Consider the following 17684-nt stretch of genomic DNA (forward strand, 5'->3'; position numbering starts at 1 on the left):
TTCAATCAGATACTCAATTGAATGATTATTGATGAAACTTTACTGAAATTTCAATCTCATTTCCAGTCAAGAGAAACTGCAGAAATAACAGCACTAAGTTGTTTTTGCAAAGCCACTTCTGGCTAAACTTCTCAACACTTACCTTCAGTTTGAATTGATTCACCTAAATATGCCAACTGCCCCTGACCTAAAGGATTGCAAACTCCATACATACCCTTTATGAACATACGTAGTGGCATTGTCTGGCTCAAGATCAATGCATTTATCATACATTTCATCAGCCTTGCCAAACTGCTGTTGATCAGTTAGTGCCTGCAACGAAAGAGAAATCTATGTATCAATACGTAATCAAAACATGCACCCCCCAGCTAAGCTAATTCTAACATTAGATTGAATATAGCTCTCTTATCAGAGAACAGGCCAAGCACACCAGTTACCACAACTAAGTTTCAAAACTGAGTCTTTTCAGAAGAAGGCTGCTAATTTTTACATGCAAAAGTTACTGATCACAGTATCATCTGTAACAGGAGATCCCCAAGCAACATGTTAAAGAGTACTGCAAGTATAAATAGTAATAAAAAGCATTCTGGAAGTCTGTACATGCACATCTCAACTTCCTTTTTTAATGTATTTCTGCTTCAGTTATTTCTTTGAACTGATCAAAAGGAATCAGAAATATATGCTTCCACAGAACCTCCCAGCTTTAAAACAGAACATCTGATATTACCACAATCAGCAGCATGTTTCAGCAGCATGTTTTCTTAAAGAACAAAGTGTATTCTCTGTTACAAGTGTACTTCAAACATCTGTAGTTAATTCTCCTTGACCAAACAGAGTATATAATTTGTAGCAGAACAAAACTGCTACCTTAGTTCTGCACACGACTCCCAAATTAGAGACAGAATCCCTGTCATTAATCAAATGAGATATCATATATATGCAGGAATTCAATAAGGAGCTTACTCCAAACCTTACTGTCTTAATAACCATCTTTGACTCTCATTGTTTACCTTCTGACTGCGCCAATTCTGCTACTAGTTCCTCCGTCCCAGCACACCCACACTCATAAATTCAAGCACTGTGTGTTACCTCAGAATTTACCTTCAAAGACTTTTATTTCAAGAGTTGTACCTTATCCAAGACAAAAGGCACAAAAAAATGCAGCTGTTTTTATAAAGGAAGAGTAAAATTTACCTGAGCATAAAGAGCATAGCCTTCAGCACACTTTGGAAACTTTTTAATGACATCTTCAAAGCCTTTCATAGCTACTTGCACAGGCAAAGGATTATTCCCTGTATACGCTTGGCGATACTATTCAAGGAAATAGAAAAAAGAAAAAAAATAGTAAGAAAAATATGGTTCATCCGACCTACTCATTTCCCCAAGAGATGCATGTGTCATGACAATTCCAAGTTCTAGGACGTGACACCCTATCAAACCTGCTTTTTAGGAACCTATCATGTTTCTGAACCCCTAGCAGAGTGGACTGCTAGAGAAGAAAGGGTGAGAGGAGGAATCCACAAGACCCAATAGTTGCCAAAAGCCTCCCTTTACTTCAAAAGCCTAGAAATTACAAGCTTAGAACTGTTCCTTTCTCACACCATGCAAAGCTGGCCCCTGGAGATTTCTGCATGCAGACACAGTACAGCAGTTTGAAATACTGTTTCCAAGTTCTTGAAGATCGACATTTTACATAACACTGACTTAAATAAAGCATTGTGCGATACAGTTGGACTGCAAATTTCTGCTCCTCGATCGCAATACAGACAAGGCAACCTACTGTTAAATAGCAAGCACTGTGAAATAATAGTAAACCCTTATTCCTACTAAGAGATTGTTGTTTCCTTGCCCTATTATTAGAATATATTGTTTGTTGCACTACTTTTCCATAAAATCAGAAGAAAACAGAGAAACAAAGTATGCTTAAAAGAAATCTTTAAAAATCAGAGCATCCTAATAACATTACCTACCAGAGCAAAACATTTCTGTGCTTGAGCCAAGGCAGAATCCGGTCGCAATCGGATACATTCATCAAAGTCTTCCACAGCCTCTTCAATTTGGTCGAGCAGAATTTTCAGCTAACCAGAATAAAAGAAAATCCTATTTCTGTATTTAATCTGTGCTTCGTACATTTAAGTGATAATTCAATTAGCACCAGTTATTCATATTGTCCACAGTTCAGTTTTAGATCTAGAAATTTACAGAAACCATGAGTAAAAAAAAATTACTGTCATAAAACAATAAGGCCACCAATGAAACATCGACTTCATACATAAAAAGGCAACGTTCATGTGTAGAGATTGAGAACACCTTCAATTTAGATTGGCGTATTGCCATCATTGCTTGAGCTTAATGTCCAGTCTCCAAAACTGTTCCTCAAGTCACTTTACCTCACTGTAGTTAATGCACGTGAACTGTCTGGACGTCAAAATATTTTGGCTTTCCCAACTGGTGTTTTGACATTCTGATTCCTCCACAAGAGGCTGCACAGCACGGAGCAGATCAGGACAACCCCTCCCGCTGCCCAGTGGCAGCACTGGGCCTGATGCACCCCAGGGTACAGTTGACTCTCTGGGCTGCCAGGACACGCTGCTGGATCACATTCAACTTACTGACAGCCAGAACCCCCAAGAACCCCTTTCTGTGAAGATGTTCACCAGTTCTCATTTCCCAGTCTGTACACAGATCCAGGGCTGCTGCATCCCAAGTGTGGAATGCAGCATTTACTCTTGTTAAATTTCACAACTGCTCAACCCTCTAGTTTGTCAAGATCTCCCTCTGCATGGCATCTCTACACTAAGGGAGTCAATTGAGCATCGTTCACAAACTTAGTATACCTCTCAGTTCTGTATTCAAATCATTTATGACATGGTCAAAAATCCTGAGCACAACTTGTTCTAAAATGGAGCCCTGTGGACCTCCACTAGAGACTGGCCATCAACCTGATCTAATAACCACATTTACTGTAACCCTTTGAACCTGAGCTGTGAGCAAGTAACAGTACCAAAAGCTAAGCTGAAATCCAACAAGACCACACCTACTGGCTTCCCTTGGTCAATTAAGTGAGTAACTTATAAAATGAGATTAAGTTCATGAAACAAGGCTTTCCCTCAAGAACACCTGTTGGATGTGACCAATGACCGCACTGTTTTACAGTTGTTGGCAGTAACTCCCAGAATAATCTCCACAATTTTGCCAGGCACCAAAGTGAGACTGATAAGCCTATAATTAACAGGGTCTTCCTTCTTGCCCTTTAGAAGATTGGGGCAAAGTCTACCAGCTTCCAGTTGACCAGAATCTCTCCAAATGTCCAAGACCATTGAAACATAATTCAGAGATAACATCACCCAGCTCTTGAAATATGCTGGAGTCAATCTAATCCGGCCCCTTAGAATCCTAAGCACACAGCTGGAACAGGGTGGGGTTGGCTTGGAATTACTGCAGTCAAGGTCCTCCAACTCAGGGATCTGGGGTCCCAGAAACCATCATCAGTATTAAAAACATAGGCAAAGAAAACACTGAACGTCTATGCTTTAGCTGTGCCCCTATCTGTAAGCCTTTTATGTATCAGGGCAGATTCTGAGTTAACAAAAACAGTTGGTTACATCTGTTCTAACAAAGTTTCCATCAAAGTAGCTACTGCTCTGACATATCAGGCCCCTTTACAGAGCAGTTTAAGTGTATATAAGCTCTAATACTTTCAAGTCAGAGTTCATATTGACACAGGGATGAACTTCTGTTGCTCTGCATTGTCTCCTGCAGCAATTAGCTCATTCTTCCTGACCTCAACCTGCAGATCTGAATGCAACAGTTCCAAATTATGACTTTTTCTACCATAACCAGTACAGACTGTGTATATACACAGCCCATGCCTACGAGCATTTTTAGCTCTTTACTATTCTTTTAGTATACATTGAAATATTTGAGTACTGGGACAAAAATCTCTAATGATTCTTACTTGTCCTCGATGGTGGTAAACATCTGCATTTTGAGGATCGATATCAGCAGCCATGTTAAAGTCTTGAGTGGACAGTGCAGGTTGCTGCTGCTGCATATACATACTTCCTCGTTTGATCAGAGCATTAGCTCGCAGCTGTAAAAAAAACAAGTTCCAAGAAGAATTAAGCACTCCAACACTCCTCCCAGTTTAGAACTTTGTTACAATTACACTAAAATTGTCAAGAGACTGTTTTCTGCTACAGACAGATATCATTCATTCTAAAGAAGGAATAAATTTCACGTTGAGTCTAAAACAACTAACTTCCTTTGCCTAGTTTCAAATATATCATCCTATGCTTCCATTTCATTGGATTTTCACCCCCTCAAAAAATTAATTCAAAGATAGTTTCCCTATGCATCCAAATAAACTAGCATTTTTAACACTTCAATATGCCACTGTAATTAATGTCTTCTTATTTATTAACTTAATTTTCAGACTGCATAAGCCTCTAATTGATTTAGCTTCCTTTGTTCTTTTGTTTCTATCTGTCAGCACAGACGCTTTGGAAATAACCCCTTGAAAAAACTATTTGTCAGGAAAAAAAACAAAAGACAAAACAGTAAGAGAAACTAAAACATTTCCATTAAAGCACTTCAAAACTTGGGAAAAAAAAGAAAGATCTGAACTATACTTCAAGTTTATTATCTAACATATGTTTTCTCAACCCAAACTTCAATCCAGCTGTGACAGATTCTTACCTTCACATTTGCATCTTCCATGCTGATGACCTGATCTAGGTCTGGTTTGGCAGCATTTGCATTGCCAATAAGTAAGTAGAAAGTAGCTCGCAGAAGCAAAGCTTCTGCCATGTATTTTCCCTTTGCTTCAATTTCTTTTGTGCACTCACTGATAATTTTGTCATAGTTCTCCTCTTCCATATATTGTTTTGCTCTCAAATAGCCAGAGCTGTAAACGATGTAAGAACAGTTGTATTCACTGAACACTGCAATTTCAATTCAGACTTTTCTTTAAAACTTAAACACTAATTTCTGCTTTACTAAGTTATAACACTAGCATTCTAAGTAAAGTAACAAATATTCCTGGACAGAACCACCACAGATCAAAAACAATTTAGACATAAAATGCCGCAATAACATTGGAAAGAAAGAAAAGAAGATTTTTTTTCACCGACTTGCTTCATTTGTCCCTTGAATGTTTTTCACATTAAGGACAGTGTGAATCTCTACTTTAAAACAGAAGGGCTAAGATGGCACACCAGGTCAGAAAAATGAATAGTGAATGTGCAGTTTATACGCAGAAGAATGGATTTCAGATTTAAATAAATTACATTAAGTACTGCCTTGTTCTCAGCTATATGTCCTGGATTCACTGAATCTGCCTGAATATCAGGCCATTCTATCCTGATTTTAAAAATTCATTGTGCTGTTTGCAACGGTCTCCATATTGACAGCAGTGGTTATCAACTGGAAAGCAGCATAGTAAGCCAAAGCCCCATTTACTTAGTGCTCAAGCTTCACTCAGAAAAAAAAAAAATAAGTGCAAAAGCACTCATGCTTTGTCAGAACAAAACTTGTTTATGAGGAATTTGATTCTAAAAAGATAAATATCCTTTCAGCCTCAGTTGCTGTTATTCATTTCTCATCAGTAGACAGCTTTTTTTCCTGAGCTCATCTTCTCCCTTTCAATCCAAAGGATGATTTGCTCTCTTCCTTCAGAATTCTCCTTCAGCATAATATATTCCCTGCCTCAGGAGCCACTTTCAGGTACTTACTAGTTCTCTTAATCTCTATCATAGTATTTTAGAAAATATTTGGCTTGTCTTGCCCATTTTGCACTTTCTTTGTTTAAGGGATCAAAGACACCTGCAGTTTGGAACTAGTCAGTCAGTCCTCCTCAGTTTCCTTTTTAATACAGATTTTACTTCACAGGTTTATTTTATTACCATAGGATCTCCCAGGGCAGGTACTGTAAAATAACAGCAACTTAAACTGAAAAGAATGTCAAAACCACTAAAAACAACTTCAACAGCAAACAATTTCCAACTGTACTGTACACTCACTTTTCTTTTACTTCAGAAGCCTCTCCCTCCTTATCTTTATCCTCATCCGATTTCTCACCCTTAAGCAAAGGCTGGGAGATGATATCATCCGTAAAAGAACTGAAATAGGATTTAATGAACTGTGGCGAGGGCATCAGAGGCTCACGATTCTGAAACACAAATACAATGTCAGTTCACTAGATTGTAAAATCAGATGGCAATATCCTAATTCTTACTTGGGGCTTGGCTCAAACACCAAATATTTCACCTGATGCATGAGAAATAACACCTCGAATGCAAAATCCTTTGTACAGCCATAAAAAGTTTTTACAAAAGAGAATTAGAACTCAATCTTTCCTGCAAGTGAAGTCTGAATACACTCCTCTCTGTTTCTCTATTAAGTTCAGCTGTAACACTCTGACAGAAAGAACATCTGTTTTACGATGCTACCACTATCATACTAAAAGAATGATTTGTTACCTCAATGTCACACAATTATGTAAGTTTCTACAGAAAAGAAATTCAGCATCTCAAAGACAATGAGCATTTCAGTAGGTAAACCACAGTCACAAATAACAAGCTAGCTTAATTTAACATGTGTCCCAACCTAAGGCCACTTAAAATGACTTTTCCTGGCTACTTCTATACTTCCACAATTCTTGCTGCTGCAGTTTCTAAACACTTGTGCAAAGGAATCTGAGTGTCCAAATAGAAAAGTACAAGCATAAGCACCCATTTACATAAATGGATCAGAAGAATAGTGACTGTTGTAAATAATTTGTGAGAAATTAAATCATATTTCTCAAGACAGAATCAGGAAGTCCGACCATGGATAAAAGAATGAGATTTTGCTCTGCACCATTTTTTTTCAGCAATATTTTTTGACTTTAAAAACCAAAAACAAACAAACAAAAAAACCCACCAAAACCAACAATATTATTTAGCCACTTTCTAAAACCCAGAAATTCCACTGTCGACCTAATCCTTCCTGCATGAAATTTCTATTTACAAAGCCAAGAATAACCTAGGAGTAAAACCCCTTCTATTATCATCCTTCTCATTTTAAGCTACTCACTGCATAACAAAGTTTTTTACCCATTTTCATTTATCATTCATAAACTTTCCTATCTTAACACCTGATGTACAACTGAATACTTGACTGCTGTTGTTCTAACATCCATTACCTTCCAAGTTCAGACAATCCCAAGTAAGGCAGCACATCAGCTCAGGATTGTCTCTTGAACACCATCATAATTTTGATTATTACAAGAAAACAACGTGACTGTTAGAAATAGGCCTTTCTTCTCTACAGAGGTTTCAAATTGTTTGATCAGATCCCAAAATAAAACAATGGTAACATACTAGTCTTGTGAAGACACTGACAAACTTGCAACAATCACCAGAATATCAACAAATGATGTTTCAACAGTCAAGTGAAATTAGCATTTGTCAGCAGCATCACAAGCCTTACCTTGTATTTCTCTTTGGCCTTTTCTTTTCCAAGGAGTTTGAGAACTTTATCAGCTAATAACATACTCTGCTGGTTTTGGAAGGCTTCTAAAATGCAGACTGCAGTGACATCTAGGAAATAACATAAAAATTGAGATTATCAACCAATTCTGATAATTACTAAGCACTAAAACATGCCACTGGTACAATAAGTTACTCTCAAACTAACACATGTCCTGTAATAACAGCAAATGACAGAAATTAATTATTATATATATTTTTTAAATCTTTATGACTTCACATGTAGACAAATAGTAAAAATTCATACATCTAGCAGGGGCTTTCAACATTTTGAAATGTTAAGAATAGTAATTAAGTTAATAACATGTGCATATTAAAAATAACAAAACGGTTTGTCTTCTGGAATTGGTCATAATTCTCTACATAAATTTCTGCTTTTAAACCTCACTTTTTATTCATATCTCACTTCTTTCTCAGCTTTTAAGAAATCTTCCCATATTATTTTTCCATCTTTTTCTGCCTACCTCTGTGCCTTGGGAAAAAGCAGCTTTAAAAGATGCATCTTGCTAGCACATTTGAAGTGCTAACTCATATCACTTTCATTCATACAGAGCCTTTGAAAATGTTAACCCATTGCTGCCTGAATAATGCTCTGAAGTTTTAAATGCACTCTTAATGTACATTATCCTTATTTCCTCTAATTAATGCAATGCTGCCATTGATACTTTCTATTTATTTTCTAGTTAAACTGCTGTTCTATTAATGGAAAAAATGGGAAGAACAAAATCAACAAAAAAGGTTTATCAGAGGCCTCAGATATAATTCCCATGAAGTCATTATGTAAGGTTATTAAGTGAAGATGAGCAGAGTTTGGACTTGAAATTCAAACTCTGTCTTGTTTGAATAAAAAGCAAGTGCCCTACCTTGGAATTTCTCTCTAACGTCTGTAATACTACACTGCTATGCATCACAACTCTCTGTAACTTTGGTATGATCAAGAAATACAAGAGCCCCTGGAAAAACACAGCACAATCATAGTGTATGCAGTAATACCATACTCTGCCACTTCAAGTGCCTGGCAGAGATGCTCTGCCCAATACAGCTGTAAATCAGTGCCCAGGCTTGAGTGAGGCATCAACACCTTCCCAGACTACACCGCCACGGATCAGTGGAGAGGGGTTTTTACTGGTGATGGCAGATTGTTTTGTTTCTGCTTCCTTCCATTATACAAACACACTATTTTCAAAGATCATAATGCCCATATATGGCTGGGAGATTAAAAAAAAAGTATTTAATAGATGCATAGCAAATTGCAAGCTAAAAATCAAGCACTGAATACAATTACTACAAACACTGCTGCTTCTAACAGAGTAGGAGTCATACTATCAGAACAGCAGCTCATTCTTAGGGCTTTTATTGCCTGTTAGTTTATTCCAACTCTGTAAGGGTATTGATGTTATTACAGTACTCCTGAAGTACAGCTATTTCCAGAGCAAGCAGTTAGTCCTTTTTCTACAGTCCATGAGTGACTGCAAACAACTAGACTGAATGACCTCAACTGTCTCTTCCTAGTCATGATGGTCTTACAAGACAGAGGCATTATACCAACAGATATATAAAAATAAATTTATCATCTATTATCAGCAAACCTACTTCTCAGTTGTTACACACAGTGAAAACAATGTCATTTCTTTATCAGTGAGATTTGCAAGTTATCAGAATGCTACCTTATTTTCTGTCCTTTGATAATGAGTATTGGCTTAGCTGAAAATTCCTTTGCCTTTTAATCTTGCATCAGGAAAACAGCATTACAAGAGTTTAACACAGCAGAGTCTGCCAAATATACATCATTAACATAAAAAAAGGATTTTTAATCTAATCTGTTTCAATCTGCCTCTTCTATATCACAAAAAAAAAAAAATGGTACTGAAACTGTTTTGCCTTTTGCACCTGCCACATGCATTTAAACAGCTGTAACATTGTATCTGGCTAAGCACCTCCATCTGTGATAACATCTTGTTTTTGGAACTTTCTTTCTGTAAGGAAGAAACTTTGTTACCATGCAGAATTAGAATGATTGTTGCCTGTGTTTCTATCCAACACATTGTACGAATTCTGTTTCAATAGCTAGGGAGCTTCCTGGACAGAGAATACCTGAAGTAGCTACAGTAAGATCTATCTTGCAGCAGCTATTTCAGATCTAAACTTGAAAAACAGTAAAATGTTTCTTCTCAAAAGAGAAGAAAATGTGTTTGTTGTAACTATAAATAGCACTTAAAAATATTTAGGGGTTACTGTAGTTACAAGAAGTTAAAAAATAATAATTATGTAAGTTTAATCATCTCCAAAGTGCCTGAGCACTATTAAGTACACATATCAAGAAACACTCACCTTCTAAACATTCCTTCTTATTGTCTAGCTTCTCATGAGCCTTTGCACGTCTGAAGAGAGCTTTCACATATTTAGGATTAAGCTCCACAGCCTTTGTACAATCTTGTGCCACTTCTGTCCATTTTTGCTGGGGGCAGAAAAACATGATAAAAGAAGCCCTACTCAGCTGCATGATATAAGCTTTCTGCTACCAACTCGAGGGTCATGCCCACCTAACAGTAGCTGCAGTTCCCAGGGCTCTGGTTCTACCTGCTTGCTTCTATTTCTGCAAGTTTCTCAGTAAGAAACTGTCAGGAGCCACTGGAAGCCACCTGCACCAGAACAGCCACAAAACAGAAAAGGAATTCCTACAGAAAAATGAAACCAGACAGTTTTTGTACAAACATATGGGAGAAGATAATGATTTGATGCAGATACTTGCAGTAAGTAACATCGGAACTGAAAGACTGGCACACAAACAACAGAAGAAAAAGGGTGAAAACACAATGAAAATCAACAAACAAGTTTAACAAAGTACTAAAACTGATAGTTTTGCGGTGTCTTTTTCACTCAGTTTTTGTTTGTTAGTTTTTTATTTGATATTGCAATTCACTACACTGTTACTATAAATTCATGTGTAGGAGTAGAACTGGCTATGACTATTAAAAACTAAAAACACACTTATCTTCTGTGAGGTTATGAATGCCCCCTCCCTGGAAGCATTCAAAGCTAGTCTGGCTGGGACTTTGAGCAACCTGGTCTAGAGGGAAGTGTCCCTGCCTATAGCAGTGGGTTGGAACTAGGTGATCTTAAAGGTCCCTTCCAACCCAAACCATTCTATGATTCAAAATTAACGATCAAAAGAGGCTTTTCTAATAAAAGAAGAACCACCACATGTATTTTTTAGTCAGTCATTAATTATGGTGTGAATTAGTATTATAAATGGTACTTCACTAAACAAGAACAATTTTATCCATCCTCTATCATAGGTAGAATCAATGAATCCTTAAGAGTTGGAAGGGACCTTTGAGGGCCATCTAGTCCAGCTCCCCTGCAATGAACAGGCACATGCACAGCTACAACAGGTTGTTCAGGGCCTGATCCAGCCTTGCCTTGAAAGTCTCCAGGGATGGGGCATCCACCACAACACTAGGCAACTTGTTTCAATGCCTCATCACCCACACTGTAAAAGACTTTTCTCTTTTACCAACTTACCCCTTACCAATTTGACCTTAGAAGTAAATCTACTGATAACATAATGAAAAAAACATGCTAGTTGATTCCTAAAAACTAATATCACACACGCACAGCTACCAAGTAATTACTTCCACGTGTGCAAAATTTAGAGCTTGGGCTTTAATAGATCCTCTGTGATATTTCATTTTTGAAGTGGCAACCTCTGAAATTGTAGGCCTTTCACTCAACAGTTAAAGCAATGGTCTTGTAAAGAGAAACAAAACTAACAAGTAAACAAGGAAGTTATTCCAGGGGATAAGGAATTAAAACCCTGTCTTATAAGAGAGGGGTACTTAAGAATCACCTAAGACAGACTCTACTCAACAAAACATTATTTTAGTTGTATGTGGAAAAGCATGACAAACAAGAGAAAAACAGCAGCAAGCAATGGTTTCTTGCTGTGAACGCAGCCCACCTGGGATCTTTCAGTGGACAAAAGTGACAGTACACAATTTAAAATTCAACTTTTTAGAAAAAACATATAATTCACTACTTTCTTACCAGCTGTTCATAGGCAGCAGCTCTATTTTGGTAGAAGGTAGAAAGATCAAGGTTTCTCTCAGGAGGGCACAGGCTGATAGCCTCAGTATAACACTGAATGGCTTGCTCATATCTTCCAGCTTTAAAATACTTGTTTCCTTTGTTCTTGGCTGCTTGGGCTCTATCAAGAGGGCTCTGGAAAAAAGAGAAGGAAAAACAAATGATTGGTCAATTTGAGTAAGAAAAGCTTTGCTCCTCACAAGCAAGTTGCTTAAGGGCTCATCTTCAAAAATACAGAATGGAGATCAGTGTTAAATTATGGCCTGGACTTCTGAAAACCTCCCTTCCATTTCATTGGGAAAAAAACAAAAAAAAACAATTTCAGGTGCAACCATATGAAATAGAACACAAGCTTGTAGAAGATTCACTACAACGGTATTTAACAATGCAGTGATTTCTCTTCGGAAAGCTAGGCAGGCTTTAATCTACTGTGACTGGTGATCAGAAGAATCAATGAGATTTCTTGTCGAAATTGAGAGATACTTCTCCAAAGACAAGTGTGTGAAGACCACAAAGTTCTCAAAACAATTCAAATAGGAAAAGTTTGCTACTGAAATACATACAGCCCGTGAAATCAGAGTTGACTCAGTAGAACATGAACTAAGAAAAACACTTTCTGGAAAAACTCAACTGCTTTGTCTCCCTTCCACTGGACTAATTAATTTCACAGCCTCACACAACCTGCTCATCCATCCACTAATGGAAAGTGCTGAACCATCACGGTTCTGTCATTCTTAACAGATGATGGAAAACTCCGCGCTACCCAGCCTCTGACCTTGCTAAATGAATCTCTGAGTAGTGTGCTGCCTGTTGATCACCTGCATTTGTGAGGAAACAAGCACTGCTACCTGTGCATGTAACTCCCAGATTTACAGACCAGATATCATAAACACAGCTTACGATGAACGAGATGTAAAAAAGGCTTTCATCAAAGGGCTATGACTCATATTCAAGACATACAGAGCTGCAGAAAATCCTAATGCTTATCTAGACTTCCCTTCCCCAGCCTACCTTCTGCAATAAACAGATCAGAACAGGCTGGCCTACCAGACTGAAACAGAGGTTTGAGCACACATGCCATTTGATCAACCCCTCTGAGGAGGGAAAGTATACAAAACCAGGGACAGTAATGCCTTAAATAACAGCTGCAGGAATCACTTGTTCTCACTTGCTGAATCATACATGCTGAAAAGAACATCTAGGGCCTGCTGACAACCATAAAGGTCATACTTCTTTGACCATACTTGTCTCTCATCACACCCCTCATTCACTGCCAGCATCACCAACTGTACCCAGACTGCTGTCAGACACACTTCAAAGCATCTTTTCATCAATCCATTTCCCTTGATGTCTGCTTGCTTCACGCCAGTCTGACCATTTTTAGCATCTAAATGATTTTTAAAACTGGAAACTTGGAGGGAAGGCTAGGAGTTGCAGTGCAGGACTCTTCTAAAGCCTGGTTTCCAACCACGGCATGAGAAACATCAGACAGCCTTAAGTTCCCACAAAAAAACAAGTGTTCAGATATAACAGAAATATTCTACAGGCATTCTCCTGAGGAGGGACTTACCAGTGAAACCGTATAAGGAAGAGTATTTCTTAAATATCCCTACTGCCAACAAAGCTCTTCAATAACGCCTCACCAGTCACTAGGCTTACAGGAATGCCATCTGTGCCATCTCCACTGCTCACAGAACAAAATAATCTGCATCGCTCTCTAAGTTTTCATTTTAGTGATTTAAATTCCAGTTGGTAAAAAATGATTAACTGCAACCCTTTCCACTCATTGTTTTCAACTGCGTGGATACACAAACTAGAATTGGAGTGCAAATACTTCTACAGGAACCAAAAAATTGTATTTTTGACGAATTGTTACTTTAAAAATTAGACCTAAATCTGAAGGGAAGGTTACATTTACTTCAAGTATGTTTCAAGTATGGCTTTTTCCTACAGCTCCTGCTTCTCATACAACTAATATGTGAAACAAACAAATTTAGATGCACAGAAGTCAGCTTGATTTTTTTTTCTTCTGTATTTCCACAGCAAACTACAATGGAAATATCCTTGTGAAATAACCTACACAATCAATTGCTGTTCCAAGTCACCCAATATCAAACAGAAAAACATCCAGAGCCACGTTGTAACATTCAGACTTGTGTTCCCTGTATCAAAACTTCTTACGACTGATAAATTGCTAACTAAGTTACTACTCCGTGGTCACTGCCAAATCCCTTAGCCCAGGGATATACCACCCCAACCTGCATCTCAGGCTGCCCACTCTGCCTGCTCCACCCCACGCACTTTGACCACCCTGTGCTGTGCTGCCATTGCCAAGGGACACACAACGAACGAGGACAGCTGTATAAATAGCCATGTGCAATGGCTGCTCTAGTGCTCTGACCTGTATCCAGCAGCAAGAAATCTGTAGTTCTGGGGTGCTGGCTCCTGGAAATCATCACACCTTAAGAAAAGCTTAAGTGTATGCAACAGGGACTGGGGAATCGAAGAATATGGGCATGATGCCAAAGGGAAACCCTTCAAAATCAGTAGCTGTTACCAGAACAAGGCTTGATTAATTGCAGTAAAGCCAAAGAATATACAGTGAGCTACAAGGAAAAGACAATTCAGTGATCGCTCACCACCTCATGCATTACATGAGGCAAGTAATTCGGGGGTGGAGGGACCGAGTCAGAGAACAACATACTGCCATGTAATAAAGTCATTAATAATGCCCATGCAAGAAGGAAATGAACTTTTTTCTTGTACTGCCTGAAGCAGGAAAGATTCCTAACTCATGAATGGTCACATCTCTGCAACCTTTGTCACGTTATTCTGCTTCAACTCTCTCTACGCTCACAATGTACCATTCCCAAATGGCTGCCATGTTACACACAGGGGATGATACAGCTCTGTATCATGAATAAATCTATCTGATAGGGATTTATATGAAAAACAGTTGTTTACCATCCCATACCCATGAAAAACAAATCCCGTACAAACCGTATACAGAGCGTGCAATAAAAATAACAAAAATGGCACATTTGTGCGTCAAAGCCCCAGAGCTTATAAATAAGGCTTCCTTCTACTCCCAACTTCACAAGTAGAGAATTTTATTTCATTCTCACCAGTGACATTCTATCCCATCAAAAGACAGAATATACACTTTCAGGGCATTAATACTATTATATCAGCAAGGAGATCCCAGGTTGACACTCACACTGCAGACACAGAGAACATAGGAGCCAGAGGACAGCGCCCACAGACGCCAATATAAAGGCAGCAATTACAGTAACTTTTGCTAACACATCTCCTCTAGAGTATAATTTTTCTTCCTATTGATTTTTTGAAGATTTGGACTGGGTTGTCATACAGACGTTTGACATAGCCACACCAAAACGAAGTATGGATTTTCTATTACAGACAAAAGCTGGGTGATATTTTGACACATACCATGGTTTACTCTGCTGTTTAATACACACTCCTGACACCCACCATTTACATGTCTCTATAGTAGCTCTGTTACAAAACACTCAATAAAATGAGCAAAATGTAACTTGGTAAAAATATATGCATGACTGCTTCAGAATTTGTATGCAACTCAAAAGTTATTTGAAAAAAAAAAAACCAACCCAAACACATCTCTGTATTTAGGACTGCTTTCAGCAACTGTTCACTATAAGTCTTAAAACCTAGACTTCAAGCCAGAGGACACTTGTATATTTGAGAAGCGATCAGTTATCTAGCTAACCAAATACGCAGATTCCTAGTTTTCTAAAGACCAGGCAACATGGGCCAGTGTCTGTTAACTATTACTCTGACCTCAGCAAATGTGCTCTCCTCACAGACTGTTCAGAAACTGCCATGCAAACAGCAGCCACTTCACAGCAAAAGGCAGGCAGCTGCATGAAGAAAGCACAGCAACCTCCAGCAATGCTGATACAAATGCATTACAAGTTTGGTTGGATTTGAGGGACGTTGTTTTTTAAAGCGGGACGAGAAATTTGCTGTCAGCCAACGATGGCAGGAGTTTACAAAAGAAACACCAGTTTCAGTATTTTCTTTTGGCTGAAAAGGATTTGTACGAGCCTTTTGCTAACAGGAAACACGGAGAAGCGAGACTAATACTCCAGCCATCCATCTAAATTCATCAGCTTCCAAAGAAACTGTGGTATAAACCTCTTTCTTCCTCTCCAACAAGAGGGCCCTCTTGATACGTTCAGGCACCAAAAAAGTATTGTTTTCACTACTACTCAATATTCATCTTCCCTCCCCCCCCCCCTTTTTTTTTTGACTAATGTTCACTTCAAGTCTTACCTCAGAATCACACTGAAAAGTTTTAACTGAGCATAAATGGTTTTAAAACTCTCCTTAACAATAAAAACAATAGGAGAATAAATATTCCATAAATATAAGCAACAAATTCAGAGCTCTAACTAGGTTGTATTACAAACAAACAAACTTACAGCACAGGTGGTCAATGCTCTTCATCTGTCACCTTCCTTTTAAATGAGCGTCATTCATGCCTACCATGAATAAGAGAGCTGCCTGAGCTGCCAGAAGTCCAGCAATTGTTCCACCGCTATTACACACGCATTTAGGTTTTCTACACCTGTCTCCTACAGCTGACATGAAACACAGAACTTACAGTAGGTTGATAAGATCTATTACACAACAGGTGGACAATACAACAGACACGACTTCTTACACTTTTTGCTTAGATTAATTCAAAATAAGTACCAACACAAATACATCTAGACAAAGGCTGATAATTCTTTTATACAGTGATTTAACATTTCAGCACTGAAACAGGTAACATTCAGCAAATGCTATTAAAATAGATCCTAGAAAGAAGCCATACTTGCTGGCTGTTGATCCTGATATGTGGCATCACACAAGCCAACGAGCTTGGCCACGTTCACCCAGCACTGCACTCCAGTGAGCATACCCAGCTCAGAGGAAAACACTGAGCAAAAATGTGCACGACAGCCAAGTCCAGCTGTGGACTGAAGCAGCTTTGTCTGTGAAAGATATTGCCACAGAACAGACTGAACTGCTCAAGAATCTCTGCTCAATACTTTCTGGCATATCAAGCAAAGGGTTAGCCTCCAAATTTGATGAAACAGTGAATGGGTGAGATATGGTCTATCACAGCTTTGTTAAAGAAAATGATTTCAACTTAAGTGGAAAAAAATACTGAAGCATCCAACACATTACCCACTGACTCCTCTCACTCCTCTCATACAAGGAGGACAAACTTTTTAAGAAGTTACCACAAAGTAAGTAAAGAACACAAATCAATTGAGTATGAACCAATGCAGTAATGCATATTTCTTCTCCAACTATTTTAATCTATGCCAATATTCCCCACACAGTGGAGCATCTAAAAAGCAATTACTATCACTGAGTAGTTAAAACACATTCCATTGAAACTATGAGCCATAATGACAACTTTGGTAACAAACAGATGCGATATGGTTTATCGACCTTTATCAGAACATCCATGGATACATTTTTATCATCAATGCTTAATTGGTATAAGAATACCAGCTCACTGTACTGTTGAGGAGCTAAGCTTATAAAAGAAGCAATGTCAGGACTCTTGGAGCTTTTCCCAATATAGCACCTGTGCTAAGGGCTTCTGCCAACACGACGCCAGTCACAGTCGGCGACTACATCTATGCCAGGAGGCTCCTGTAGCACAGACACAACCTGGAGAAAAATGTGAGGCTTCTGCAGCAGGTAAAACAAAAGCTTCAACTGCGTGCAAAACAGTAATAAGTGCAAATGAAGAACAAAGAAGACTTAGATACGTTTAAAGAACAGAAAAAGAAAAAAAATCGAGGTTGTGTCTTCAGAAACAGCAAATGGAGCAACAAATGCATGCATAAGCTGATTTAAATAAATTCTCAAGGAAAAAAAAATACTCTAAGTCCTAAGTTGACTACATAAGTAAAAGAACAGTTACCAGACAAACAGGTACTCACATCTGTTAGTAGCCCATCCTTTACTGACCACTGTCTTTTTTAAAGGACTCCCGCTTGCGTTTAAGCTGTGAAATGAATTACTGAT

The 17684-nt window shown here is 38.3% G+C and overlaps 1 protein-coding gene across 2 annotated transcripts in view; it reads right to left on the reverse strand.

The window, feature by feature from the left end:
* The window catches only part of TOMM70 (translocase of outer mitochondrial membrane 70), a 24243-nt gene that overhangs the window by 4713 nt on the left and 1846 nt on the right, over window positions 1–17684 (reverse strand). For both annotated transcript variants that reach the window (XR_016471512.1, XM_031613234.2), the window contains exons 2-10: window positions 11577–11750; window positions 9861–9987; window positions 7471–7580; window positions 6021–6169; window positions 4699–4906; window positions 3959–4093; window positions 1971–2078; window positions 1195–1311; window positions 215–312 (exon numbers count right to left, since the gene is read on the reverse strand). Coding sequence is in view for 1 of the 2 variants with exons in the window: in XM_031613234.2 (XP_031469094.1) it covers window positions 215–312; window positions 1195–1311; window positions 1971–2078; window positions 3959–4093; window positions 4699–4906; window positions 6021–6169; window positions 7471–7580; window positions 9861–9987; window positions 11577–11750 (1226 nt within the window). In the remaining variant the exon portion in view is untranslated. The remainder of the gene's footprint in view (window positions 1–214; window positions 313–1194; window positions 1312–1970; window positions 2079–3958; window positions 4094–4698; window positions 4907–6020; window positions 6170–7470; window positions 7581–9860; window positions 9988–11576; window positions 11751–17684) is intronic.

This window comes from Phasianus colchicus, chromosome 1, assembly GCF_987193195.1.
Source record: "Phasianus colchicus chromosome 1, bPhaCol1.hap1.1, whole genome shotgun sequence".
In the NCBI taxonomy this organism is placed as follows: Eukaryota; Metazoa; Chordata; class Aves; order Galliformes; family Phasianidae; genus Phasianus; species Phasianus colchicus.